Source organism: Spermophilus citellus (assembly GCF_964194105.1).
Source record: "Spermophilus citellus genome assembly, chromosome: 5".
Lineage (NCBI taxonomy): Eukaryota > Metazoa > Chordata > Mammalia > Rodentia > Sciuridae > Spermophilus > Spermophilus citellus.
In genome coordinates, this window is record NC_138186.1 from 47,324,768 (window position 1) to 47,348,054 (window position 23,287).

Below are 23,287 nucleotides of genomic sequence, written 5' to 3' on the forward strand. Positions count from 1 at the left end.
AGGGATGTGGTTCAGTGGTCTAGTGCTTGCCTAGCATGCATAAGGCCCGAGATCAATCCCCAGTACTACAATAAACAGGCTTACACATTATGTGCTGCATGGCTGAGTACATATGCTCACTGGGACAATTACAAGCTGTTACTATAAAGTTGGGTTCCTAGGAAATACTAGATTTTTAAAAAACATACAAAATAAGGGACTTGAAATACTTAAAGACAATTTGGAGACAAGAGCCAGGAAAATCCGACTTTTATTTCTTAAATACTGTGAAGGAAGAATGGGAAAATGGTCCCCTGGTGAAGAAGGGCCATAGAGCAAAGAGCTAGGGATCATCAGCAAAGGCCCGGTGGGCATTAGGGAAGCGCTGGGGGCTGTAGTTGGGATCTTCCTGCAGTCTCTTTTGTATATCAGACCGGAGCTAGAAAGAGAATAAGCAGGTCAGAGTAGCACTGAGCAAGCCCCAGATCCCAGCAAGCACACAACACCATCCCCTCAGAAGCTAATGCTTTCCCCACCAGCCACATCTGTCAATTGCCCAATATGGCATCACTGAGACTTCCCAGATACTACATGGGAAAATCTTCAAAAAGTGGCAGCCCCAGACTACCACTTCCTCTGAAAGGATCCAGGAAAAGGGACCCTAGCCCAACCCCTCCCACTAGACCATCCCTATTCTGCTTCAAGGTGGGGGCACCTGCTGCCTGTAGCTCTCCTGAACCTCTGGTGCCTCCAGGTCCCGGCTCAGGCTCTCGGGGCTCGTCAGGGGCCGAGCTCCGGCTGCCTTAGCTGCCCGGCTCACGGCCTCTGAGAGAAGCAGCTGGGGGCCCTCACCCTGCATCGTCTGGGGGACAGGGGGTTAGGAGGGAAAAGAGGATCAACGTCAGATCCAGTGCCACCACCCAGCTCACCCTTTCCATGAGTCAATCACTGAGTATTTATGCTAGAGGAAAGAAGTGGGAACATTTTTACATGTGGCCTTCCTAGCTGGCTCTGGCCAAATACAGTGTTTGTGTTAAACTTGCTCTTCTAAGCAAGGGCCAAATGCAAGCCATCTGAGATTCTGAGCAAACTAATACAAGCCCACCTGAAAAGAAAATGAGCCCTAGTCACTTGGGCATTAGATAGCTGAGGGACTAAGATAGCAAACAGAGGTAAAGTCTTGTGTGGTTATACACCAATTACAAGCCAGTGTGAGTCCCAGCAAGATTTTCTCATTAAATAAGCAGACTACACTAGGAATAGCTCCTTCTAGCTCTGAAGAGTTTGTTTTATTTAAGCATGATAGGAGAACCTGGGTAGACAGGGATCCTCAGGGAAGAGGTAAACCAACCTTGCGTCTCTTGGCAGGCATACCACTGAGGTAGGCATCACTCAGAGGTGGCTGCGGTTTCACCTTCCGCTGGCTCTGAATGTCCTGCTGAATGATAGGGACCCATTCCTGGGAAGGAAAGGATTAGAAATAATTCCCACACCCTGCAGCTCCTTAACCCACCACTGGATCACCTCCTGCCACTTACTGGGGGAACTGCAGCTGCCCAAGGTTCTGTCTCAGCTGAAGCTCCATCCTGTTCATCTTGAGAGCCTACTTCAGGAGCAGGGGGTGGACCTCGAGACATGGCCTCCTCTGCTGTTGTTCCTGGGGCTGGGGAAGCATTCTCCCTCTGGGTGTCAGAAAGTAAGAAGACCCAGATTTCAGAATTTTTATCCTCAAGCCCTTCTTTCCCTATCCCTCCTTCTCCACATTACCTGGCCCCTCAACCTCTCTCCCTGGTACCTGAGGCTCAGGAGTAGTTCTTTCTGCTCCTTGAACTTCCATTGGCTCCTCAGAAAGTGACTGTAAAAGTGAATAGAGAGGGGGCTGGGGATGTGGCTCAGCAGTAGAGTGCTCACTTAGCACATGCAAGGCCCTGGGTTTGATCCTCAGCACCACATAAAAATAAATACACTGTAGATATTTTGTGTCCAACTATATCTAAAAATATATATATTTTTTTTTTAAAAAAGTGAACAGAGAAAGAAAACAAAATGTAGAAACTTCTCAGATCTCTCCACTTCCCTCAAGTTCCCTGACAGAGTCCACTGGGTCCCTTACCTGGGGGGGATCACCAATCCTGCGAACATATCTGAGGATGGCATCAGGGCCCACAGGCATGTGCTCCAGAACCACCTGAAGCCTCAGTCCCATCATAGTGGTCAGCCAGCTTACCAAGGATGGATTCACCCCACGAGACATACGACGCTGAGGGATAGAAAGCAAACTTGCAACACAACCCTCAACCAGCTTTTACAATTTATCAGACTCAAGAGTAATAGGCTGCAGTATGGCAAGAAAAGTGAAAACTGCAAGACATCAAAGGAAACAAGAGACTAGAGATCTGAGGTTGCATGGTACTTACAATTCGACCATTGATAACAGCAGCAAGCTCCATCTGCTGTCCCCCCAAGCAGTGCAGGTTTAGGGCTAGGCATTCAAATAGGCCCTGGTTACACAACTCCAGCAACCGGGCTCCAAATCCACTATCTGTAGGCAAGACATGAGGAAGGAATATTGGTACCCAGCAGCCCTGCACACCCAATGCCCCACTTTCCCTGGCCCAGCTAACCCCTAACCTGTGCAGTGCAGCACATGAGCAGCAATGCTATTAAACTGTTCTTGCAGAAACTCTAGGTTTGTCCGAATGATGTCCACGCCTGGCTGAACCTGTACCAAAGACTGTAAGACAAGACACAAGAAGACCCCCAAATCAGGAATCCTAACACTAGAAATGGAGAAGGAAGCCATAAGGAATACTAGCTTCCCTGCCCAGACCCAGAATAGGAGGGAAATAGAGAAGGGTCACTCACAAAACTCTCCCGCACATATTCTTCTAGTCCGGTAATCAATGTGTGGGTTGCCATCTACAGGAAAACATCACAGATTTAATTCCAAGCCTTGGTTCTCAAGACTCCCCCTCTCCCTACCCTAACCCTAAAAAGTCCAAGGCTTGGGCTGGGACAGCTGTAGCTTTAACTAGCAGATATAGTCAGGAATAAGCAATTGGTAGTGGGAAAGGAAAACTGCGAGGGCCCAGGCTTGCATTTACCCGGATGTTACCAGGTGTGGGCTCCTGGCCACCCAAGTAGTGCTGGTGGAAGAAGGAACGCAGCTGGGGCTGGAGCCTCTGCAGTGGCTGGAAATGCCCATGGAGAAGCATCACCACATCCACCATGGAGAAGTTCTGGCACAGGAGAGAGAGCAGGGCTCCAAAGAATCCTGGGAATATAAGCAGAAGTCAGCAATCACCTTTACCACCTAGGCTTGCCCAGTCCATCAGCTTCATCCCATCTTGCCAACAGCCCTAGACAAAGGTTATCTACCTTCTCCTCTGTGCCCCCCTTCCTGGAATAAACCAAGACACTCCCTGCCCTTTGCTTACCAAGGGCACCATCAGCCCCAGGCTCAAAGATGTTGCTGGATCCACTGAGGCGCTGGATGAAAGCAGCAATGCTTTCACTGCTGCCAGCTCGAGCCCCCAAGGAGCCCAAGAGGGAGCTCAGCACACCCTGCACCACTGAGGTAAAAAATTCTGGTGGCAGGCTCTCAGGACCCAGGCCTCCAGGACTCCCTGTGCCACCAGAAGGGGACCCTGGTGGTGGTGTGGTCTGTTGTTCTGGGGCTGGGGGTGGGGGTGGAGGAGGTGGAGGAGGTGGAGGGGCCGTCTGTGTGGCCTGGCAAACAGAGAAGAAATAAAGAACAGAAAACAAGGTGAGAACAGGGACAAAGACATAACATGGCATCAAGAGGGTACAAAACAGGGCTGGGGTTGTGGCTCAGTGGTAGAGCACTCGCCTAGAACAAGCAAGGCCCTGGGTTCGATCCTCAGCACCACATAAAATTAAACAAAGGTATTATGTGCAACTACAACTAAAAATAAACAAATAAATAAAAGAGGGCACAAAACAACAGGAGTCTGGGAAGAAAGCCTTTACTTCTTAAAGCAGAATACTCATACACAGGTATTCAATAACAAAGTTAGACTAAACAGTGACCTCTATCCCTCTGAATAGGTTAGATCAAAAAGCAGTGACATTACTATATGATTTTTTTTTCTTAGAGCTGTTTTTTTTTTTTTTCCTCATCTCCAAAACAGAGGATTCACAATCAATTGTTTACCCAGTCCCTTTCCCTGCCATGTTACTAGACTGTAATCCAATGGCTATAGAATGGCAACAAAGTATCACTGCTTGGCCCAATGCCGGAGAGGAAGAACAGAATAAAAGGCAAGTCCATTACTCACCTGCAAGAAATCAGTCATGCCCTGGAGAAAAGCAGGGACACCAGGCATTGCCACAGTGATGGTGGGAGAAGCCATGCCAGGCCCACCAGCTCCTGACCCTGTAGGCCCAAGCAGGTTCCCCAGGAGCTGGGAGAACTGGAGATCAGCTGTGGAGGACTGGGGGGGTGGAGGCTGAGCAGGACCCCCAGGAGCAGGACCAGCTGTGGTAGCTGTGTTGGTGGTACCAGCGCTGGCTGAAGCAGTGGCAGGGGCTGGAGGTGGAGCCATTCCTGGGGTCCCCTGAGCTGTCCGAAACCCAAAGAAAAGTGAAATTTGAAGAAAGACTAGACATTTATAGTAGCCCCATTTCTAGCAGGAAAACAATCAAGAACATAACGAAAGAGCTAGGAAGTACCAGTGAACAGCTAGAAAGCAAGTATCAGACTTGAGAGTCATAGAATTCTTAAGTTTGAAGTGAGGAAAAATGAGGACTCACCCACAAGAACAGGCTGCATAAGAAGCTGCCCCACAAGGCCGCTCACCATCTGAGCCAATGAGGCATTGGTACCCAGTCCAGCACCCTGCTGACAGGGAAGGAGAGGAGAGGATTTCAATCCTGTCCTCCTTATACATCACCCCAAGATTCTTTCCTGGACTCTTCCCCACTAGCACTCTCCCACCCTTACTCACCAAAGCCCCAGAGACTGGGGGCCCCCCAGGATGAGAAGGCCGAGCCTGTGGAGGGGTGGGCCGGGCAATCACCACCCGGGTTGGAGCTGTTGGGAAGCCTGGCACCTGCTGTCCTGTGGGTGGCAGAGGAGAGAGATGGAAAAGAGCTGAGGGCCAGACTCTTGAGTGATAGCCAGCAGTACCCACCACCATGGACTAGGCCCCACCTCCCAGGCCTCCCCTTCCAGGTGATTACCTGCGGCCGCGGAGGCAACAGCTGCCACCATGGCCTGATGAGTGATCTGGTGGGCGACGGCGTGCATGAACTCAGGGGGCAGGGAGGGCAGCTGGATGAGGGTGGAGCCTGGGGGGCGGGTCTGATGTAACCTTGAACCTGGACCCCTGCAACCCACCCACTCAGCCCTAACCCTTCTCTACCCAGAGCTCAACCTGCTCTGATGCCCTTGTTCTTACCCAGGGTCTGGCCATGACCAGGGGGTCCTAGGGAGCCAGTGGGAGCACTCGGGACACCACCGGGCTGTGTGCCAGAATCTGGGCAGGGAAACAGAGAGTGTGACCCTGAGACCACTGGGGCCAAGGCCTAAGTGTACCCTCCTGAGATCAGTTGTCCTACAGGCCACCATTTCCCAACCAAAAAGTCAGCTTTTCACACCTCTAGACAGGAACAAGGTGACTTCTTAACCACAAAAAATTTCCAAGGATAAATCAGTCCCCTTCATGCCTCTCCCAACACATGCCAACAATCTGCACAACCCTATCCGACCCTTACTCCCTCACACCTCAACACCAACCCCAGACTTCCTTCAGCCTACTGGTCTTCTCTTCCAGTCACTGATCCTAACTCACCTTGAATATTCATGTGCATCATGACCACGGGTTCCACACTCTGGTGTGATATCCGGATGACCCTCGGGTGGCTGGTGGCTGGCGGGGGAGCTGGCCCTGGTGGGGGAGCCCCCTCAGTTGAGGACTCAACAGTGGCAGAAGACGGGGCCAGAGTCGAGGCCTGGCCAGGACCAGGGGGAGGTGCCTCAGCATTGGGAGTTGTGGGGGGGCGAGTCCCATTCCCTGTCATAGTCACAGTGGTCCCCACGTTGATCTAAAAGAGATGGACATGCAAAAGTGAGAAAAAACACAACAGCTTAATCCAAAGCACCTCTACCATCTATCTCAGAAGCCTCCATCCTTTATCATTATGTTTCCCAAGTTCTCTCCCTCTCTACCCTCCTTTGAGCCCAATAATCGCTCTGTATCACTGCACCACCCCCCACTTCATCCTCTCTTGGGTCAGCCTCCCATGACCCACCTGGATGGGAATGGCTGCCTGCTGCAGCACCATGGGCGTGGTGTAGTGAGACATGGGCCTAACCACATGCAGGTGTCGTGGGGGTGCACAAGCCAAATTGCAACGTAGGTCAGAAAGTGCCACAAAAGTGTTGCCCAGAAGCCGCAGGCTCTCCCCAACCAAATTGATCAACCTCTGGTCCTCCTCACGGCCTTCATGCTGTGTTCATCACCATGTCAAAAAAAGAAAAGAATAAGTCCAAATCACCTCTTCTAAGGATCTTCTAAGGATCCCAAGTTTTCAGTTACATATTTAGAAGTTTCTACATTGCTCAAACCTTTGCAAGTCAATTCTATTTTATGTGCAAAAAGAATTTCCTACTAAGACAAATTCTACAAAAGATCATAAGTCATCAAACTAATCTCCCTTAAACTATGTAAATTTCTTAAACAATTCACTTAGGGACACAAATGGTGCAAGGACAGTGGGTACTGCAAAAATTACCACCTTCCAAGGGAGTAAAGATCATTTATGTGTCTAGAGGGATTTTGTTGCAATGCTGTTTGGGGGAGTAAACGGTTATCTGCCTCAGCCTGTTCTGTTTCAGGAGTACTGGGGGGAGGGGAGAGGAGGGATAGGCCATCAAAGGGCTCACATTGTTGTTATAGTCCGTGGTGGCAGCAGCACCCAGAACTTCATAGTAGCGCTGCAGGAAGGGCTGGAGGCGACTCTCCAGCCGCTGAAGCTCCTGGAGCACTTCAACATACTCCGCTGGGGAAGGATGGCTGTGGATAACCCCAAGGGCAGTGAGCAAAGGCTTTCCTTATAGTCCCCACCTCAAAGCCCAGATATCATCTGCTCTGTCTCCCCCTGGCCTCCCAGACCCCTGGCCCAATCCCTTCCTGGACTAGCAGAGCTTCTGTTCTTTACTCCCACCCAGGGGAAGATGGAGAAGACAAAATGACCCTTACTCTCACCTTCCCCACTACAATCTTGTAGCTACAATGTATGAAACAAACTCTAAAATAAGAGATGAGCCCTGTGTGAACTTGAGAGAAAATTTTGCGGTACTAGGGATTTAGCCCAGGATATCCACTTAACTACATCCACAGTCCTCCATTTCCACCCCCCAAATTCTGAGACAAAAAATTGTTAAGGTTGGCTTCAAATTTGCACAGCCTCTGGAGTCACTGAAATTACAGGCATGTGTCATGTGCTCAGGGGAGAGAAGAGCTTCTGCTCAGCTGTCAATTCTAACCTCATTTACCTCCATTGAGACCCCCTCACCCACCATACCTCTCCTGGTCTTCATATTGCACTTAGAGCCCACAACCCCAAAAGGTTCCCTCCATCTCTCACTTGGGTGCGTTTGTCTCTGGGACAGGTGTAGGGCCTGTTGGAGTTTGGCCAGAAGGGGTAAGCTCCGGGCTCTGGGCTGGGGCACGCTCCTCCACTTCTTCTGCCTCCATGGGCTCCCGAGGAGGTGCTTCATTTTCAACTGATTCTGATGTTTGTGAGTTCAAGGGTACTGGCTCTGGAGCCACAGCTGACGTCTGTGGGGGTGGCTGACTGTGCTGTGCCTGGGGTCCCCCTCGACACTGAAAAGTGGGGAAGTCAGGACACCAAAGACAAGATGAAACTAAAGCAGATAACTCAGGCCAACTGAATGTGAATGGAGAAAGTGCTCCAACTAGGCTCCCTAAAGACAGGACTTTACATTCATTCTCTTTAACTCCCTAACAATCAGTATAGGACTAGCATAAATTAGATACATGACAAATAACTAATACTTTTAAACAAATTACTAACAGAGTAAAAATTGCAATTTTCTAACTTCTATAAGAAAAGAGAAAGACCACAGGTTGTAGTTGCTACACAAACTAATGAAGTTAGAGCATTCCAATGCTGAACATGTCAGTTAAGAAATCAATTATGGGGTCTGGGGATACAGCTCAGTGGAGTGCTTGCCTCATATGCACAAGACCCTGGGTTCAAAATCAGGGGCTGGGGCTGGGGCTGAGTGGCAGACCGCTTGCCTAGCATGCATGAGGCACTGGGTTTGATCCTCAGTACCACATAAAAATAAATAAAGGAATTTTGTCTATCTACAGCTGAAAGAAAGAAAGAAAGAAAGAAAGAAAGAAAGAAAGAAAGAAAGAAAGAAAGAAAGAAAGAAAGAAATAGATAGATAGATAGATAGATAGAAAGAGGAATTCTTCTTTAACTGAAAAGATGCTATGCCAAGTTATCTAAGAACTGAAACAAACTCCCCCGATACCAGGCATTCAGAGGATTGGCAGGGACAAGATACCCTCACAAAGATACTTTTTTCTGCCCAAAAGAACGACTGCAAAGAAGAAACGAGATTAGGAAGACAGAATCCTGTGGATAAGGCCAATCATGCTCCCACCCTCAGGCTACGAGGAGAAGCGGGTGGAGAGAACCTAGGCAGATTTGCTCACTTACCTCCATTCGGGATAATAAGGTCTGGATATCCCTGATCATGTGCTGAGCCATCACTAGCCGTACCCGGGGCTCACTCTAGAATAAAAAAGGAATAATCAGGACAGGTCTGAGATGAAGCCATAAGCTCCACCGCCTACTAATCCAGGTCCCAAGCATCTCATTAGCCAGGTCCACCCCACCTCATGGCCTCCTTCTCCCAGATCCCCTTCCCTGACCCTCCCAGGCCCCTCAATACCTGAATCGGGGCCTGTTCCATGTTGATGTGAACATCCACAGCAGAGCCGTCACTCTGGGGAAAGGGTAAGGGAAGTTGCTCTGGGAGAAGCCAAATACTAAGGCCTCCACACTTTTCAACTCATTCTGTGGAGCCCCACCCCTTTTCTCAAAGACCAAGGCCAATATCTGATCAGAGAGCTCTCCAAACCCAATCTCAAGACTGAGACAACTATCTAATGTGTTCCCTGATGCTAACACAACCCAAACTACCCCTCTCTAAAAAACCCTTCCATGTGAAACACAAGCTTACAGGAAGATTGAAGGTTCCAACCATGACATAGCTGTTGGCATTCCGGTCATGAACAGAGGCCCCAGGCCCCCGAGTACCAGGCAGGGGTCCCCCACCATGGGCAGCTGAGGAAGACCCTGTCCCAGAAGATGCTCCAGAAGGGAGCTGAGTCTGAGGAGGAGCCCGTTCCACCAGGTGGATAACCTTTCCCCCAACATCTGCAGGAAAAAAGATACACACCAAAACATTGCATGAGTAGGTATATACATGGCCTTAAGCTCATCCCTCTAGGTAGCAACCTAAACCTCTGAATTGCCCTCCAACCCTCTTACTGTATTCCTGGAGCTTCTTATCATCTTGCAGAACTCGCCCCTGATAGATGAGCCGTTGTTTCTCAGAGGGGATGCTGACAGAGGCAGCAATGTGCTCCTTAAACTCCTTTACATTCATCTGTAAGGAGGAATAATCATACACAGGAATCAGAATGGAGGAAAAAAAGAGAAAAAGCCAACTGATTTGTGGAGTTAAGGGGTAAAAAACAGTATAGAATCACTATCCAACTGTCCTGACTGTAAGATATTAATTGTGCAAAACACTGAACCAAGACAACCCACTAAAATACAGAACAAATTTAACAAACTTTCAGGCATAATACAAACACATATGTTTAAAATTTCTTTTAATAGTTGTAAAAGAACAGAATGACTTTATTTTGTTTATTTTTATGTGGTGCTGAGGATTGAACCCAGTGCCTCATGGATGAGGAACAAAAAAGCCAACTAATATTCCTTCTCTCCTTTGCCTAGCTTCCAAAGGAAAGTATATCTAGAGAGATCAGTAACCCCTTCCTAAATACAAAATGATACCAGGAGTTCATTTTTCTGCCGTAATCTCAAAGACAAAAATAACTGCAAACCCAGATGGGGTGGTACACGCCTATAATCCCAGTGGCTTGGGAGGTTAAGGCAGAATTGCAAATTCAAGGCCAACATCAGCAATTTAACAAGGCTATGTCTAAAACAAAAAAGGCAAGGAGGATAGGGTAGGGAACTAGGTTAAGGAAAACTAACCAAGAAGAGGCCCCAAGCCCCAGAGTACCAGGCAGGTCCCCCAACATGAAGGTAAGAAGGGAGCAAAGGGCTGTGGGTGTAGCTCAGCACTTGCCCAGCATGTGCAAGATCCTGGGTTCAATCCCCAGCTCTGCAAAAAAGAAGGAAGCCAAAAAGAAAAACATTTGCCCTAACTAGACAAAGTCTTGGAAAGTATTACAAATATCTAGCCACAGAAAAACCTATGTGACTTTCTTAAACACGTCTTAAAATATCATAGACCCACCAAGCTCATGAGTTTGTCTCTAAGAATTACAGAATTAAAAACAGATAACTATGGTATTAAACTCAAGAGTCATTTTATGCAACAGATGTTAGTAATTCCACTGAATAGTCTACTAGGGCTCCACCTGCATTATGGGTTCTGGTTTCCAGACTTCATAAGTACAGTATACAGCTGCAATCAATCTGTTTATCAGAAAAACTGTTTGAGGTCCCCGCATTGTTTCCTTTCCCCAAAACTGGAGCCCCAACTCTTCCTTTGGGCTAGGGTCCAACCAAAATAGACTCCTTCGGGTCTATTTTACTTTGCACTGAATTCTAGCAAGGTGAAGAAAGACAAAATAAAATCTGCCTCACTTAAAAATAAACATACCTCCCCCAACAAACACATCAAAAGATGTTCTATCTAGAATATAAACAAAGGAATCAATGAAAATTTGAAGACAAGAAAATCAGGCTCTCCCATCAGTCTAAGGGAGGAAGAGGAAGAGCTAATGGGTATCTTCCAGAAGTACTGGGATCTCACCTGGGCCCCCACAATAAAGGTCCGAGTCTGAGAGTCCAAGGTCTTCACTAATACCTCCAAGTTGTCAGGCTCCTCCATAGCGGTACTGGTAGAATCACTGGGCTCCATGGCGGACAGCTCTCTAAGGAAGAACGAAGGGAGGAAGGTCCGCTGTCGCCCGTAGATTTTATATACCGGAAGCCTCCCTGGCCTGAATCTCCGCCCCAATACCTAAAAAGTTTCTCCTACACAAGCACACACACTCACACCCGCCCCCATCCCCCTTCTGATTCCGGGGCACAGGGAGAGAAACACAAAGGGCAGGAGATCGACGGCATAGGGAGCTGAAGGACAGGAGGTGGGAGGGGCTCCACAATGCCAATCACAATAAAGGAGGGCCAGTTGGGCTGAGAATGAGGAAAGGAAGCACGAGACCAGAGACCAGTGTCATCACCGGTCGCGATAGGGTAAAGGCCCTAGAAGTCGGCAAATTCTGGGACAACGCGAGAGGGGGGGTGGAGGAGAGGGTGGGGGTGGGGGTAGCGCCCGGCTCGGCGGAGACAGTGGCTTCGCGCACGCGCGCCACGCCCATCGAACCTGCCGAAATCACTAACACCCAAGACGGCGGACACTTACGGGGGGGGGACTGGACCGGCTAGCTGACTGCCCCCCCTCTTCCGCCTTCCTCGGTGTTCCAGCAGAGCGGAGCAACCAACACGCGGCCACACACATATACATACACACCCCACCACCCTGTGGCTCCGCCCCCGACTTCCCCCGGTACCGTCACTTCCGGTTTCCCCTAGTCTGCTACCGAAAGCCACTTCCGTTTCCCCAATAGTATTTGGGGCTCTCGACGCGGTACTTTCGGCTCCTCCAGGTCCCCAAAGTTTACTTTTATGGGGCACGATGAGGAAGTCCGCGGCCCCAGGTAGTGAGCTTCCGGGGGTGGAGATGGGCTGGGGCCGGCCTAGATGGGAAAGAGCCGAACACCCTGAGTAGCCACCGCCGCCGTCGCCCGGGGAACTGTAGTGCGCCTGCGTGAGTCGCACTACGCATGCGTAAACACTTAAGCACCTCCCTACCCTCCTCACCCTGGCTTTTGCACTTTGCCTATGAGCACGCTAGAGATCTAGGAAGTTGAGGTGGCCATTATAAATGCCTGAAGAAAATATATCGACTCCACGCCTTCTTCGAGAGACGCTGTGGATGGTTTTATGAACCTTGGATTTTGGAGATTTGGGATTATGCCTTATCTATATTAAAGTTTTGGCAGGCAGAGAATTTTGAGCGGCACTGACCTAGCCACCTAAAACTCTCATTCTCACTGCGGCCCTCACCTGGCCCTGTGCTCGGCGCCTCCGGAAGTCACTTTACCTTCGGCGGTTGGGGTCCGTTTGCGGGCTACTTTGCGTCTCGTCGCGTCGTGGGGTAGAGATCGTTTTGACCGGGTGGGGCGTGTTGCGGACTGTGGTGTCAAGCTAGCCATTGGCTAAGTGCGGCTGAGGGGACATGCCATGTTTTAGGAAAGCTAAGCAAGCCACTGCTTTTTAGGACTTTTCAAGAAAAGGGACACCACCACTGAATTTGAGAACTGGGAGCATACGGAGTCCGGCTGGACCAAAAGACAAGACCCTGAAAATGGGGACTTGAAGGGCCCACCAACAGGGTTTCTAAGCTTTGGGTGATTACAATCTCTATAATCCTTATCATTCCTAGGCTTTCTAGAATTCGTAGTTTATATCCAGGTGCAAGTACTATATTCATAAAGCCGGACGTGGTGGCTCCCTCGTAATCCCAGCAATTCGGGAGGCTGAGACAGGAGGATCGCGAGTTCGAGGCCAGCCTCAGCAGATAAGTGAGGCTGTCTCAAAATTTAAAAGGGGTGGGGATGTGGCTCTGTGGTAAAGCGTTCCAGGGTTAGATCCCACCACCCCCCCAGGGGGGGAAAAAAGTTCCAATAAGCATGTTTAGTGAGCACTTCGTTTGTGCCAGCCACCGAGTGGGTTACAAACTGTCATGTTTTTAAGCCTTAAAAGGGCCCTTAAAAGGAGTGCAGCTCAGTAGCAGAGCTCCTTCACAGCATGTGTGAAGCCCTGGGCTCATCCCAGCACCACATGAAACACCGCAAAAGGGTTTTCAACATGTGAGATGGATAATAACATCCACGAGCCTAAGGAGAAGAGCTGGCAAATCCAGGCTTGCCAGACTCGGGATTGAGTCTTCTGCTTTACTGCTACAACAATTGTTTGTTTTTTAATTTTTATTCAAGGGCTTGTAATCCCAGGTATTCCAAAGGCTGAGCCAAGAGTTTTGCCAGTTCAAGACCAGCCAAGGCAACAAAGTCAGACCATGTCTCCAAAACAAAAAATTTTTCAAGGGCTGGGGTGTAGGTTAGTGGTTCAGCACTTGACTAGCATAACAAGCAAGGTCCTGGGTTCACCCCCAGTCCTGCAAAAATAAAATTTGTAAACATTACCCCCAACAGTATAATTAACTCTTTAGACACCCATTGCCCAGATTATGTTTTCTTTTAACTAAATCACAAGCCCATAGCCAGTCTCACCTCTCAGTGCAAATCTTTTTGTGGCAGCCCATGAGTTTTAAATAATTAAACCCCACAACTCATCACATTAACTGCTTAACTCACTTGGCCCTATCCATTGCCTCTTGAGAATTCTTATTATTAGAGAATTCAGAAAGTATAAGTTCTTTATAAACATTATTATCAATTACAGAAATGCTTCTTTAGATTTACTATGTGCAGGTCATTGTAAAGGGCTTTATGTACCTTCCTATTTAATTCTCTAAAACTGAAGATTTACACATTTTACAGATGAAAAAACAAGACAAAGAGATTAATAAAATTGTCCCAGGGCTGGGGATGTGGCTCAAGCGGTAGCGCGCTCGCCTGGCATGCGTGCGGCCCGGGTTCGATCCTCAGCACCACATACCAACAAAGATGTTGTGTCCGCCGAGAACTAAAAAATATTAAAAATTCTCTCTCCTCTCTCTCTCTTTAAAATAAATAAATAAATAAAAAATAAAATTGTCCCAGATCTGAGTTAGGTTTTGGACCCAATCAGACAGCAATGCCATTGTCTTTAATCATTAGAATATGTGGTCTTTTGTAGTAATAAACATTGAGTGAATTAACTCACTTATGTGTCAGCAAGATTTTCTGGGGTATGTACAAACTATTTCTACAATTATAAACTTAAGAGAAAACCCTCCATGCCCCAGCAACCAGTTCATACCTGTTCAAAGCACTTAAGATTGTATGTCAATGGTTGTTTACACAACTAGTTTTTCCTATATCCCTGGCTTCTTCAAGGCCAGGGATTGTGTCTTATTTGTTTTTATATCCATAGGGATTAGCCAGTTCCTGGCAAACAGCTAGGACTCAAAAGTTTCCTAAGTGAAGATTTGCACATTTTACAGATGAAAAAACAAGACATAGAGATTAATAAAATTAGGACCCAGTCAAGCCACTTCTCTTTGATGCAGCACAACACAAAAAGATCTCCCACCAAGATATGGGATGAAAGACCACAGGCTTCTAGCTCTCCTCAAAACTGAGAGATCCTGCAATGGTTGCATCCAGAAGAGGGGGAGGAAGGCCCCACACACTGTAGATAATCCAGGTTTGGGTTGGAAAACAAGGTTGAAGTTATTCATTAGCAGGTGAAGGGGTCAAGGGTCGAGGCATGGGGGCTGGAAGCGAGTGGACTGAGCAGCCCTCGGTGAAGAGAGCAGTTAAAGCACCAGTTACCCCACGCAGACCACCAGCTCCTTCCCACCTGAAGATGTTCAATCAAATTTGGGCAGCTCTACTCTACCTCTATGGCATTCTCCTTAACTCCATCTATCAGTGCCCTGAACACAGTCAACTGACAACTCTGGGAGTGGATGAGAAAGAGGTATGGACTGAGAATGGGGGAAGCCTATGGTGGAAGCCTTAAGAGTCTTGGGTGGGTAGCCTAGGATAACCAGAAGCTATGTTTGAAAAGGGAGGAAGAAACATGAGTGTTTTGATGATGAAAACAGGAAGAAAAATATCAATGCTGTAGCCATCACTGTGGAGATATGAAAGAATTGGAGGGTGGGGTAGAGTGGTTACCCAGGTTGATTGCAGAGGATCAAAGAGGAAGTTATTTCATGATTCCTTGTCATGAACTTAGCCCCCAATTGGAAAGAGGAAGACAATCAACACCTTCACCCCAAATCTTGCTGTGCTGACCGATGAAACAGTTGAATGGATTCTGAGATGGACTCCCCAATCTACCCTCTTTTATTCCCCTTATTGTCTCTCCAGTTCCCAGAGCCCCACCTGGGCCAGTGGTACTTTATCGCAGGGGCAGCTCCTACCAAGGAGGAGTTGGCGACTTTTGACTCTGTGGACAACATTATCTTCAACATGGCTTCTGGTTCTGCCCCACTGCAGCTCCAGCTTCGTGCTACCATCCGCATGTGAGTAGTGAGAAGGCAGAGGCATCAATAGTTGCACTCTCTGCCCAAAGTGTGAGCAGCCACCCACTGAGCTCTTGGTGGGTATATCCATGACTCTTGGCCCAGTGAATTCAATAGCTTTACCAGTAGCTCTCTGGAGAAAGAATAGACTTAACCATCTCTTGGTAGCTTGAAACCCAAAGGGAGTCAGGCATCAGCAAAGAACAAGATGGAATAAAAACATGCTGGGGCTGGGGATATAGCTCAGTTGGTAGAGTGCTTGCACAAGGCCCTGGGTTCAATTCCTGACACCACAAAAAACAAACAAACAAACAAAAAAAACCATGGTGGTACTGTGTGGTTGGGGTAACACTCTTGTCTTTTCTTCTTGCTATCATCACTTCTGCAGGAAAAATGGATTCTGTGTGCCCCGTGAATGGATTTATCACTTGACGGAAGGGAGCACAGACCTCAGAACTGAAGGTTGGTTCCCACCAGCTCTCAACCACCCCAGCCTCCCTAAGCTTGGTTTTGCATTTCTGTTCTCACCCATCCCCCACTCTGCCCTGACAGGCCGCCCTGACATGAAGACTGAGCTCTTTTCCAGCTCATGCCCAGGTGGAATTATGCTGAAAGAGACAGGCCAGGGTTACCAGCGCTTTCTCCTCTACAGTGAGTGGACATGCAAGGCAGGAAGTGTCAGTGAAACAAGGGAGGGCAGAAGGGCTCCTCAGTTTGGGCCCTTAGACATCCTTTCAAAATGGGCTGAGAATTTCTGTGAGGCCCTGGGGGTGAGAAGGAGGGTCTCTGACTGGCCTGGCTGCACCCTGCCCTTTCAGATCGCTCACCACACCCTTCTGAGAAGTGTGTGGAAGAATTCCAGACCCTGACCTCCTGCCTGGACTCCAGAGCCTTCTTACTAACTCCCAGGAATCAAGGTGAGGGGTTAAAGTCTTCCAGAAGAGGACTGGGACTCACCAGGTCTTCTGCAAGTGCTAGATGAGAGGCTCATGTGATGTTACCAGAGGGCATGGCCAAAGGCAGACATCACCTGAGTGGCTGTGAGGTCACTTATACTTCTCATAAGCTATGATGGCATCACAGGGATATGACTAAGAGCTGTCATGTTGTCTAAGGGAACAAGGATGGGTTCTGGGCTATTCAAAAAACAGGTTTAAGTCTATAGTGGATAAAGGGGGCAGAGATTCAGACATACAGGAGAAAAGGCCTTTAAGAGTCCTTTGACATGGGGGAATAAAGGCACACATTCTCCCCCAACCCCAAAACCACCAACCTTGTTCTCTCCCTGGACTGCCTTTCTATCTTCTTTTCCTTCCTCCCATCACAGAGGCCTGCAAACTGTCCAGTAACTGACCTGTAACTTCATCTGTGCCCCCAGAACAATATAGCGGGAGCTGAGTTGTTGGGGGAAAGAGAAGCTGGAGACTCCTGATTCCCTTTCAAGGAAAATAAAGATGATTTTTCAATCCACATCACATCCTGGGGTTTATCTCCAGACATCAATGTTACTCCTCCTAATTCAACACTCCTCTAGACCCTCTACCACCTAACCCCCCAAATTGGACGGCGTCAGGAAAGACACTGAGTGACAGTACCTCTCACATTGTAGTGGTGTATTTAGGATTTAGTATTACACAGTTATTTATTGCTGAGTGAACAAGCCCCTAGTCTCTTAGTGGGAACTACAAACTTCAGTGCTCCCCTGTCTGGGCTGCGAGTCCCTTCTGAGCTGTGGTACTCATGCCAATAACTGCCTACACCATCCCTGCTTCCTCTGACTCATGAGCACCAGATCTTCCTGCAGCCTTTGTCACCTGTGGGCCCTCTCCAGGCTCCTAATCCACCAACATAGCAGCCCCATTCCTTCCTAGATGGCTCAGGTTCCAGGCTCCTGGGACATCTTGGGTCTCTCAGCCACCCTCTTAGTGAAGAGATCTCTATTGTGCCTTTTTGGTCTCCTCTACCCCTGGCAAATTTGGAAAGGGAGGAAAGACCCATTGGTATTTATTCTCCACTATCACTTTTTTTTTTTTTAATGGAGGTGGAAAGAAAAAATGTAAAAGGATAAATGTAAAAGCAGAAAGTAACAACAGCTGGTGAATCCTAGGGTAATGCCCACCATCCATAAATATGTCTGTTCTCTCAGCTAAACAGCTCTGTTCTCTCCTGTGTATGAAGGGGGGCCCTGTGCCTCACTCTCGGGTTTCTTTCTGATCCCTGAGGTCCCTGTGCTTACAATCAGAGTCATGCTCCCCAGTCTTTTACTAAAGGCCACACTATCTTCGCCTTTTGCCCCCACCCCACCCCATAGTCACAGTCCCTTTCCTTGATCTCCCCTCTGTTCTTCACCCTCCCTCAGGAAACCCTCACCCTCCCAGTCAGTGGCCTCCTCATCCCCACCAGGCTCCCGGAGGCTGACAGCCAACACCAGCGCCTGCAGGAGGCCAAAGAGGCAGGCAAAGTGTAGAGGGTGGGCAGTAAGTAGGCTCAGCACAGCATGGAGCCCATGCAGAGCAGCAAGGAAAGACAGTAGCCCGTGAATCCAGAGGCCCACTGGTCCTCGAAGACCCAATGCATCCAATACTGCCCGCAATGGCCGAGAGCACAGCGCCAGCAGGGCTGAGGCCAGCAGCTCTAACAGGTGTAGGGTCAGGTTGGTGGAGATCTGCAGACACTCCTCTGGGCCCCCCAGGTACCGTGGGGGTGCCCCTGGTTCCCCCCGCAGCCAGCCCAGCAGCTTCTGATGCTGGCCAGTTTTCTCCACTGGGACTTCTGGCCCAGGGGCACCCAGTCCCCCTTCAAGAGACACCCCAGGACTCCTGGTGCCACCTGAATCCACAGGATCCCATTCTAGTTTTGGAATGGCCCCTCCATCCTCCAGTCTCCCAGACTCTTGAGTGCTAGAGACAGTCTTGTCCCACTTGAGGGAATCCATTCTTTTGTTCCCCAGTTGCTCAACTTGGGGCTCCCTGCTTGGTTCTGGAGCAGCACGGAAACTCCTCAGTGTCCCTGAGTCCTTGGTCTTGGGAGGCCCCACATCTCCCATGGTTTCTGGGGCACTGTCCCAATCACTCCCTGAATTCTCAGGGGAGCTGTCCACCCATTTGGGTTCTGGGGCAGGTGGGTCAGGCCTCATGGGTTTCCGGCGGCCCCAAGGGCGAGGTAGCCAGCCACCAAGCCGTCGCAGGAACATGGTTGGGGTGTGTAATGAACTCCCCAAATCTGGGGCTACTTCCTGGCACTTCTTACACTCTCAAGGTCTCCTCAGAAGGCAGAATCTATTCAGGTTCAGAACAGGTTATCTGCTTGTTGATGCCGTCCTATTCTGAATTCAGAAGGGGCTCCCCGCTCCCCTGAATGGTCATGCAGCCTCAAGAATGGCAAGTGGTTTGTTTTGTTTTCCGTTTGGGGGTAAAGAAGGGAGGCACACTCGAATTCTTTCACCACCACAATCCCCACCCATGAGATTTCAAGAGTCTCAGGGTCTGACAAGCCGGGGTCACCCCTACAGTGTCCGTGTTTCCAGATTTCCTTCCCAGCAGGCAGCACCCCAAGTTTCACTCACCAAGGCCACGCCACAAGGTGCCCCAGAAACTGGGGAGGCGGTGCTCCATCAAAGAAGGAAGGAAGAAAGGTGGCCCAGGGTTCTTAGGTCCTCCTGGATCTGAAAAGTCTTAATCTGCTGCCCCAAGGGAGCTCAAGGAATAGGAAGTCTCTGTTGGAAAGTAGGTGGAAGATGTCCAGCAAACTCCAGCCAGTAGCGTCCGTCCCGATTAAGGAGGCTATGATTCCTACAAAGTGGCCCCACCGGCCGGAGAGGACGCAACAGAGACGCGGACTCCGCAAGGTCAGGACGGAGATCCTCGGAGATCCCAGTTGGGAGGCACAGCGCGGGCCTACGTGGGGACCCAGGCGTCCAGGCGCTGTGCACTGGGACCGCTCCTGGGCCCAGCGTCGGAGCCCGGGCCTCGCGGACCGCCGGTAGTCGCGGAGCCCGGAAGCAGCTGCACTGGGACTGGAGGGACTGGCGGGGGCGGAGCCCACAGATCGCGGGGCGGACCCTGAGGATCCACCTCCCCACTACCCCCCGCGCTTTCTTTGAGCTCGGTTCCGCAGGCGGCGGCGCGTATCCGCGAGGGCCAGAATCGGAATACAAACCCAATTCTCTGTTTTCACCTCCCAGAGGCGCTACGCCCCGGTGCTTCTCTAGACTCGCCTACCCACTGCCCTTGGGTTCTTGTGTATCCGTCCTCCCAACTCCAGCACACACTCTCTCCACTTCTCTCGCTTTGTGAAAGGCTTTTCCGGAGGGGAAAATGATGAGGGGGACATTGAGACTGTAGCAGCCCTTCTTTGCCCCTCCATGCAGGGATCTGTTAACTCTTCATGTGCCTAGCACCTGGTATGAGCACAATGGAGTGAGAGGGTGCTAAAGTGGCAAATTGTGGGAAAACAAATTATTCCCTGCCCTCAGGAGCTTTCAGGTTGTGAAATGAACTGTGACAAGTTTAGATTTGGGAGGCCAGTTTGGTCCCAGCTCAAACAGCATTAAGGGCGGATAATTACACCTTGTATCACAGAGCTCTTGAGAGCAAGGACTTTCCTTGACTTACCCTATCACCACCCATTATAATGTAATAAAATGACTACACTTCCCTCCTGCAGGGTTGGGAAAGTCTTTCACTAGTAGTCTTAGTACATAGTATATGACTATGTTTAAGATCAGTGACTGAATTGGCTGGAATAGTCAGGGGACCCTTCTTAGGGGAGGTGAGAATTATGGCAATTCCAGAGTTCAGGAAAGTTTGAAAGAATAGGTGGGGCACCTATCCAGCAGGGGCTAGGATCTGGAAATGAACCCAGACTGGCAGTCACCTGGGGAGGCTGCCTCTTTTGGCTCAGGTGGGACTTATATGTAGTCCCCAGATTTGTGTTTGGCTTCCTCAACAGATTCCAAAAAAGTAAATAAACCACAATACAAGATGTTTATTTCTCAATTCTCAGCCCTTCCTCCCCAAATCAGTGTCCAACGACCAAAACCTTAAGATCTGGCACCTGGGCAGATCCCAGAAAACATAAGTCTAAGGGCCCAAGTCAGAGATCCAAGTTCAGAATTCAAAGCAGACCAACGTCAGATTTCACCTATGTCAGAAATCAAGGTTCATGTATATCCTCAGATCCCGCTCCCAGGCCTTGTCCTTCTCCTCTTGCTTTCTGTTCTCCCTCCGGCTAAGTGTGGCCACTCGAGGAGCTCTCTCTCTCCCAGACACAGCCCGGGTATCCCGAGCTGGGAAATGTGTGACTCGGGGCTGGGGTGCTGATCTGTAACCTAGACCTTCTTGGTCCCTCTTGAGGACAGTAGGTATGGGGTTGGCACGGCCTTCACCCCGGGGTCCCAGCCCCATTCCTGGTTCCCAGCCTCCCCTCAGCAGCAGCTTGAAACCAGGGCTGGAGGTGGGCACCCCAAAGGGAAGGCTAGGGGGCTGGGAACCCCTGGACAGTGACAGCAGATGAGCAGTGGATGTGCAGTGGTTGGAGTCTTCAAAATGGGCATCACAGGTCTCGCAGTACTGAGAGGAGGGCGAAGGAGACCTACAGAGAAAGAAGAACAGAGGAATCAAAGGCGAAGAATTGAGGCCTTAGGGGGATGGCAGTGTGGGGCAGAATCCCTCCAGCTTTTCTGCTAAGGAACATATTGCCTTCCTTCCCACTTAGCATCATCACTTTGTTTTGCTTTGAATGATGGGATTAAAACCCAGGGCTTCATGCATGCTAGGCAAGTGCTCCACCACTGAGCTATACCCAAGTCCCTCCCCACCTAGCAAGAGGGACCCAGATGGCAATATTGGGAAGAAAAGTTGGCAACCAAGCCTCACAAGATCTTGGGAAAGGGAATGACTATAGCTATTATTTTTATAGTGCAGATTTCATGGCAAGTACTATTCTAGCACTTATATATTTAACTCACTGAATCCTAAAAACAATCCCATGAAAAAGGTGCTCTTTAACCCTCATTTCTCAGATGGGAAAACATATGTAGTCATTTTCTTCCAAATAAGTGGTGTTAGAATTTAAACCTAGGGAGTATATGTCCATAACCACTTGAGTATATTACTTTATCAACCTACCCTGGAGAATAGGGACACTCCTTAAGCTGTTCTAGGGCCTCTGATGTGGGGTGGCCAGGAAAGGCAGAACACATTGAAAGAAGAGTATGGGATAAGGTTCCCCCTCACCGGTTCTCTGGGCTCCGTGTCTCTCCATGGCTCTCCCTGATCATGCGGGCCACCTTGTCAAAGCCTGCTTCTTCAGCCAGCTGAGCAGCATCCTTGCCACCCAGCTCACAGACCCCCACCCAGGCAGCCCCTCGGCCCAGAAGATAGTGCACAGCAGCACTCTGGCCAGCTCGAGCAGCACACATCAGAGGTGTCCACCAGAAGGCATCTCTAGCGTTGATATTCCCTCCAGCTCCCCCTGCCTCACAGGGCTCCAACAGCCTCCGAAGTTCTGCCAGGTCCCCCTCTTGGGCAGCCTTCAATATCCACTGGGTCATTTTGTCCTCAGCTTCAAAGGATCTGCCTTGTCCATGTCTTCCTGATATCCCTACTGCCACTGCTTCTGCTGCAGCCTCCCTTGTCATTCTTCTTTTCTTCCTTTTTTTCTCCCTAACAGGATCAGGCGGAAATCTCTGGGGTTCAGGTGTACTGTTCTCATCTGCAATCAGTGCCTCATAGAAAGCCCGTGTTGCAGCCCCATCCAGGGTGGGCTCTGGCTTTTCAGGCTCTGACTGCTGTTGCCCATCCTTCCATAGGTCACTGGGGTCTGTGGCTGGGGTGAATGTGATGAGGGAAGGCCTGGACATGGCTTTTGGGAAAATGTAGACAAAAGAAGGATAAACAAGCAGCCTAACCCGATGGCCTCTGTAGTGACCAGTACCACCTCCAGGGATCTGCTGGGAGAAAGGGTGGCCTTGGATGAACAACACCCTACTGCCCCAAAACTTGACTCCACAACCTAAAGCCCTGCAAGGCTTAAGGGTCCTGGGTCACATGTAAAAACAGTGACCCCTAGAATAATAGACCCGGCCCCTTACTAAAGATTACTAAAACTCCATGAGGAATTAGACGTGTGGATCTACATAGATGGCAGAGCTCTTGCAAATATAAAACCAATGTGCAGCACTGAGAAGAAAAAAAAAAAAATCTCTAATACATACCACTAAGGAAACTCAAACCGGCCCTTTAATTCTTGCTCTATCCTATTTCGAGATCTCCTGTTTCCAAACAAAAACAGACGTGACATTTTTCTGCAGTATCTCCAGAAAATGGGAAAGGCTCCTGCCTGCGTTGCTTTGTAGGTTCCGTACCGTAAAATGGCGCTATTCTAATCTAAAGAGTTGACAAACAGCCTCACGGCATGAAGACGCATGCGTGACGACACCAACAACAAAACACCCAAAAGGTGGTTTCCCGCGCTGGAACCTTTTCGAGTATACGCGTCAAGCATCGCGTGCCTAACTAGCGCGAGGACCCCGGAGTTCTGTCGGTTGGGGTCCTACTTTTACATAACGCCCCCACAATGCCCTTCGCGGCCCTCGATGTGGCCCCCACCTACAAGTTCATTTCCTGGAGCTGGGAAACCATTCCCCGGTTTAAGAAAGGCCCTGAGGAGCCAGAAGAAAACCTGGAATGCCGAGAAGCTGTGAAATGAAATAACGTCACGTTGCCCCTCACCATTACTCTAACCAGGGTTCGAAGAACACACTTAAGAGCCCGCAGC

At 49.5% G+C, this 23,287-nt stretch overlaps 4 protein-coding genes across 23 annotated transcripts; 1 reads left to right on the plus strand and 3 right to left on the minus strand.

The window, feature by feature from the left end:
• Positions 1-232: 232 nt before the first annotated feature.
• Positions 233-19,533, minus strand: BAG6 (BAG cochaperone 6). Of its 19 annotated transcripts, none has more exons than XM_081294108.1 (26): positions 19,074-19,533; positions 11,060-11,180; positions 9,535-9,652; positions 9,224-9,420; positions 8,933-8,986; positions 8,698-8,772; positions 7,591-7,829; positions 6,887-7,016; positions 6,253-6,450; positions 5,793-6,045; positions 5,400-5,477; positions 5,182-5,289; positions 4,947-5,059; positions 4,753-4,840; positions 4,278-4,561; positions 3,417-3,708; positions 3,084-3,253; positions 2,845-2,898; positions 2,611-2,713; positions 2,397-2,521; positions 2,093-2,239; positions 1,775-1,834; positions 1,518-1,661; positions 1,331-1,438; positions 695-841; positions 233-418 (listed from the first exon to the last, which is right to left on the minus strand). In XM_081294108.1, the coding sequence occupies exons 2-26, from the start codon at positions 11,165-11,167 to the stop codon at positions 323-325; spliced, it is 3,489 nt and encodes a 1,162-aa protein (XP_081150234.1). In that variant the 5' UTR covers positions 11,168-11,180; positions 19,074-19,533; the 3' UTR covers positions 233-322. The 19 variants fall into 19 exon arrangements, with proteins under 19 accessions (XP_081150234.1, XP_081150235.1, XP_081150222.1 ...); XM_081294109.1 differs by lacking the exon at positions 19,074-19,533 and adding an exon at positions 11,823-12,085 and having other exon boundaries at positions 4,753-4,837; XM_081294096.1 differs by lacking the exon at positions 19,074-19,533 and adding an exon at positions 11,823-12,085.
• On the plus strand, positions 11,190-16,985 carry APOM (apolipoprotein M). 2 transcript variants are annotated; one of them, XM_081294202.1, is made up of 6 exons: positions 11,190-11,505; positions 15,354-15,508; positions 15,897-15,970; positions 16,061-16,159; positions 16,327-16,425; positions 16,836-16,985. In XM_081294202.1, exons 1-6 carry the CDS (start codon positions 11,452-11,454, stop codon positions 16,859-16,861), a joined length of 507 nt encoding a protein of 168 aa, XP_081150328.1. In that variant the 5' UTR covers positions 11,190-11,451; the 3' UTR covers positions 16,862-16,985. The 2 variants fall into 2 exon arrangements, with proteins under 2 accessions (XP_081150328.1, XP_081150327.1); XM_081294201.1 differs by lacking the exon at positions 11,190-11,505 and adding an exon at positions 14,731-14,958.
• Positions 17,107-19,067, minus strand: LOC308648955 (uncharacterized protein C6orf47). The gene has a single exon (XM_081294190.1). The coding sequence runs from the start codon at positions 18,699-18,701 to the stop codon at positions 17,820-17,822; it is 882 nt and encodes a 293-aa protein (XP_081150316.1). The 5' UTR covers positions 18,702-19,067; the 3' UTR covers positions 17,107-17,819.
• A 946-nt stretch (positions 19,534-20,479) lies between the features above and the next one.
• On the minus strand, positions 20,480-22,372 carry GPANK1 (G-patch domain and ankyrin repeats 1). The gene is made up of 2 exons (XM_081294174.1): positions 21,745-22,372; positions 20,480-21,100 (listed from the first exon to the last, which is right to left on the minus strand). Exons 1-2 carry the CDS (start codon positions 22,368-22,370, stop codon positions 20,656-20,658), a joined length of 1,071 nt encoding a protein of 356 aa, XP_081150300.1. The 5' UTR covers positions 22,371-22,372; the 3' UTR covers positions 20,480-20,655.
• Positions 22,373-23,287: the final 915 nt, after the last annotated feature.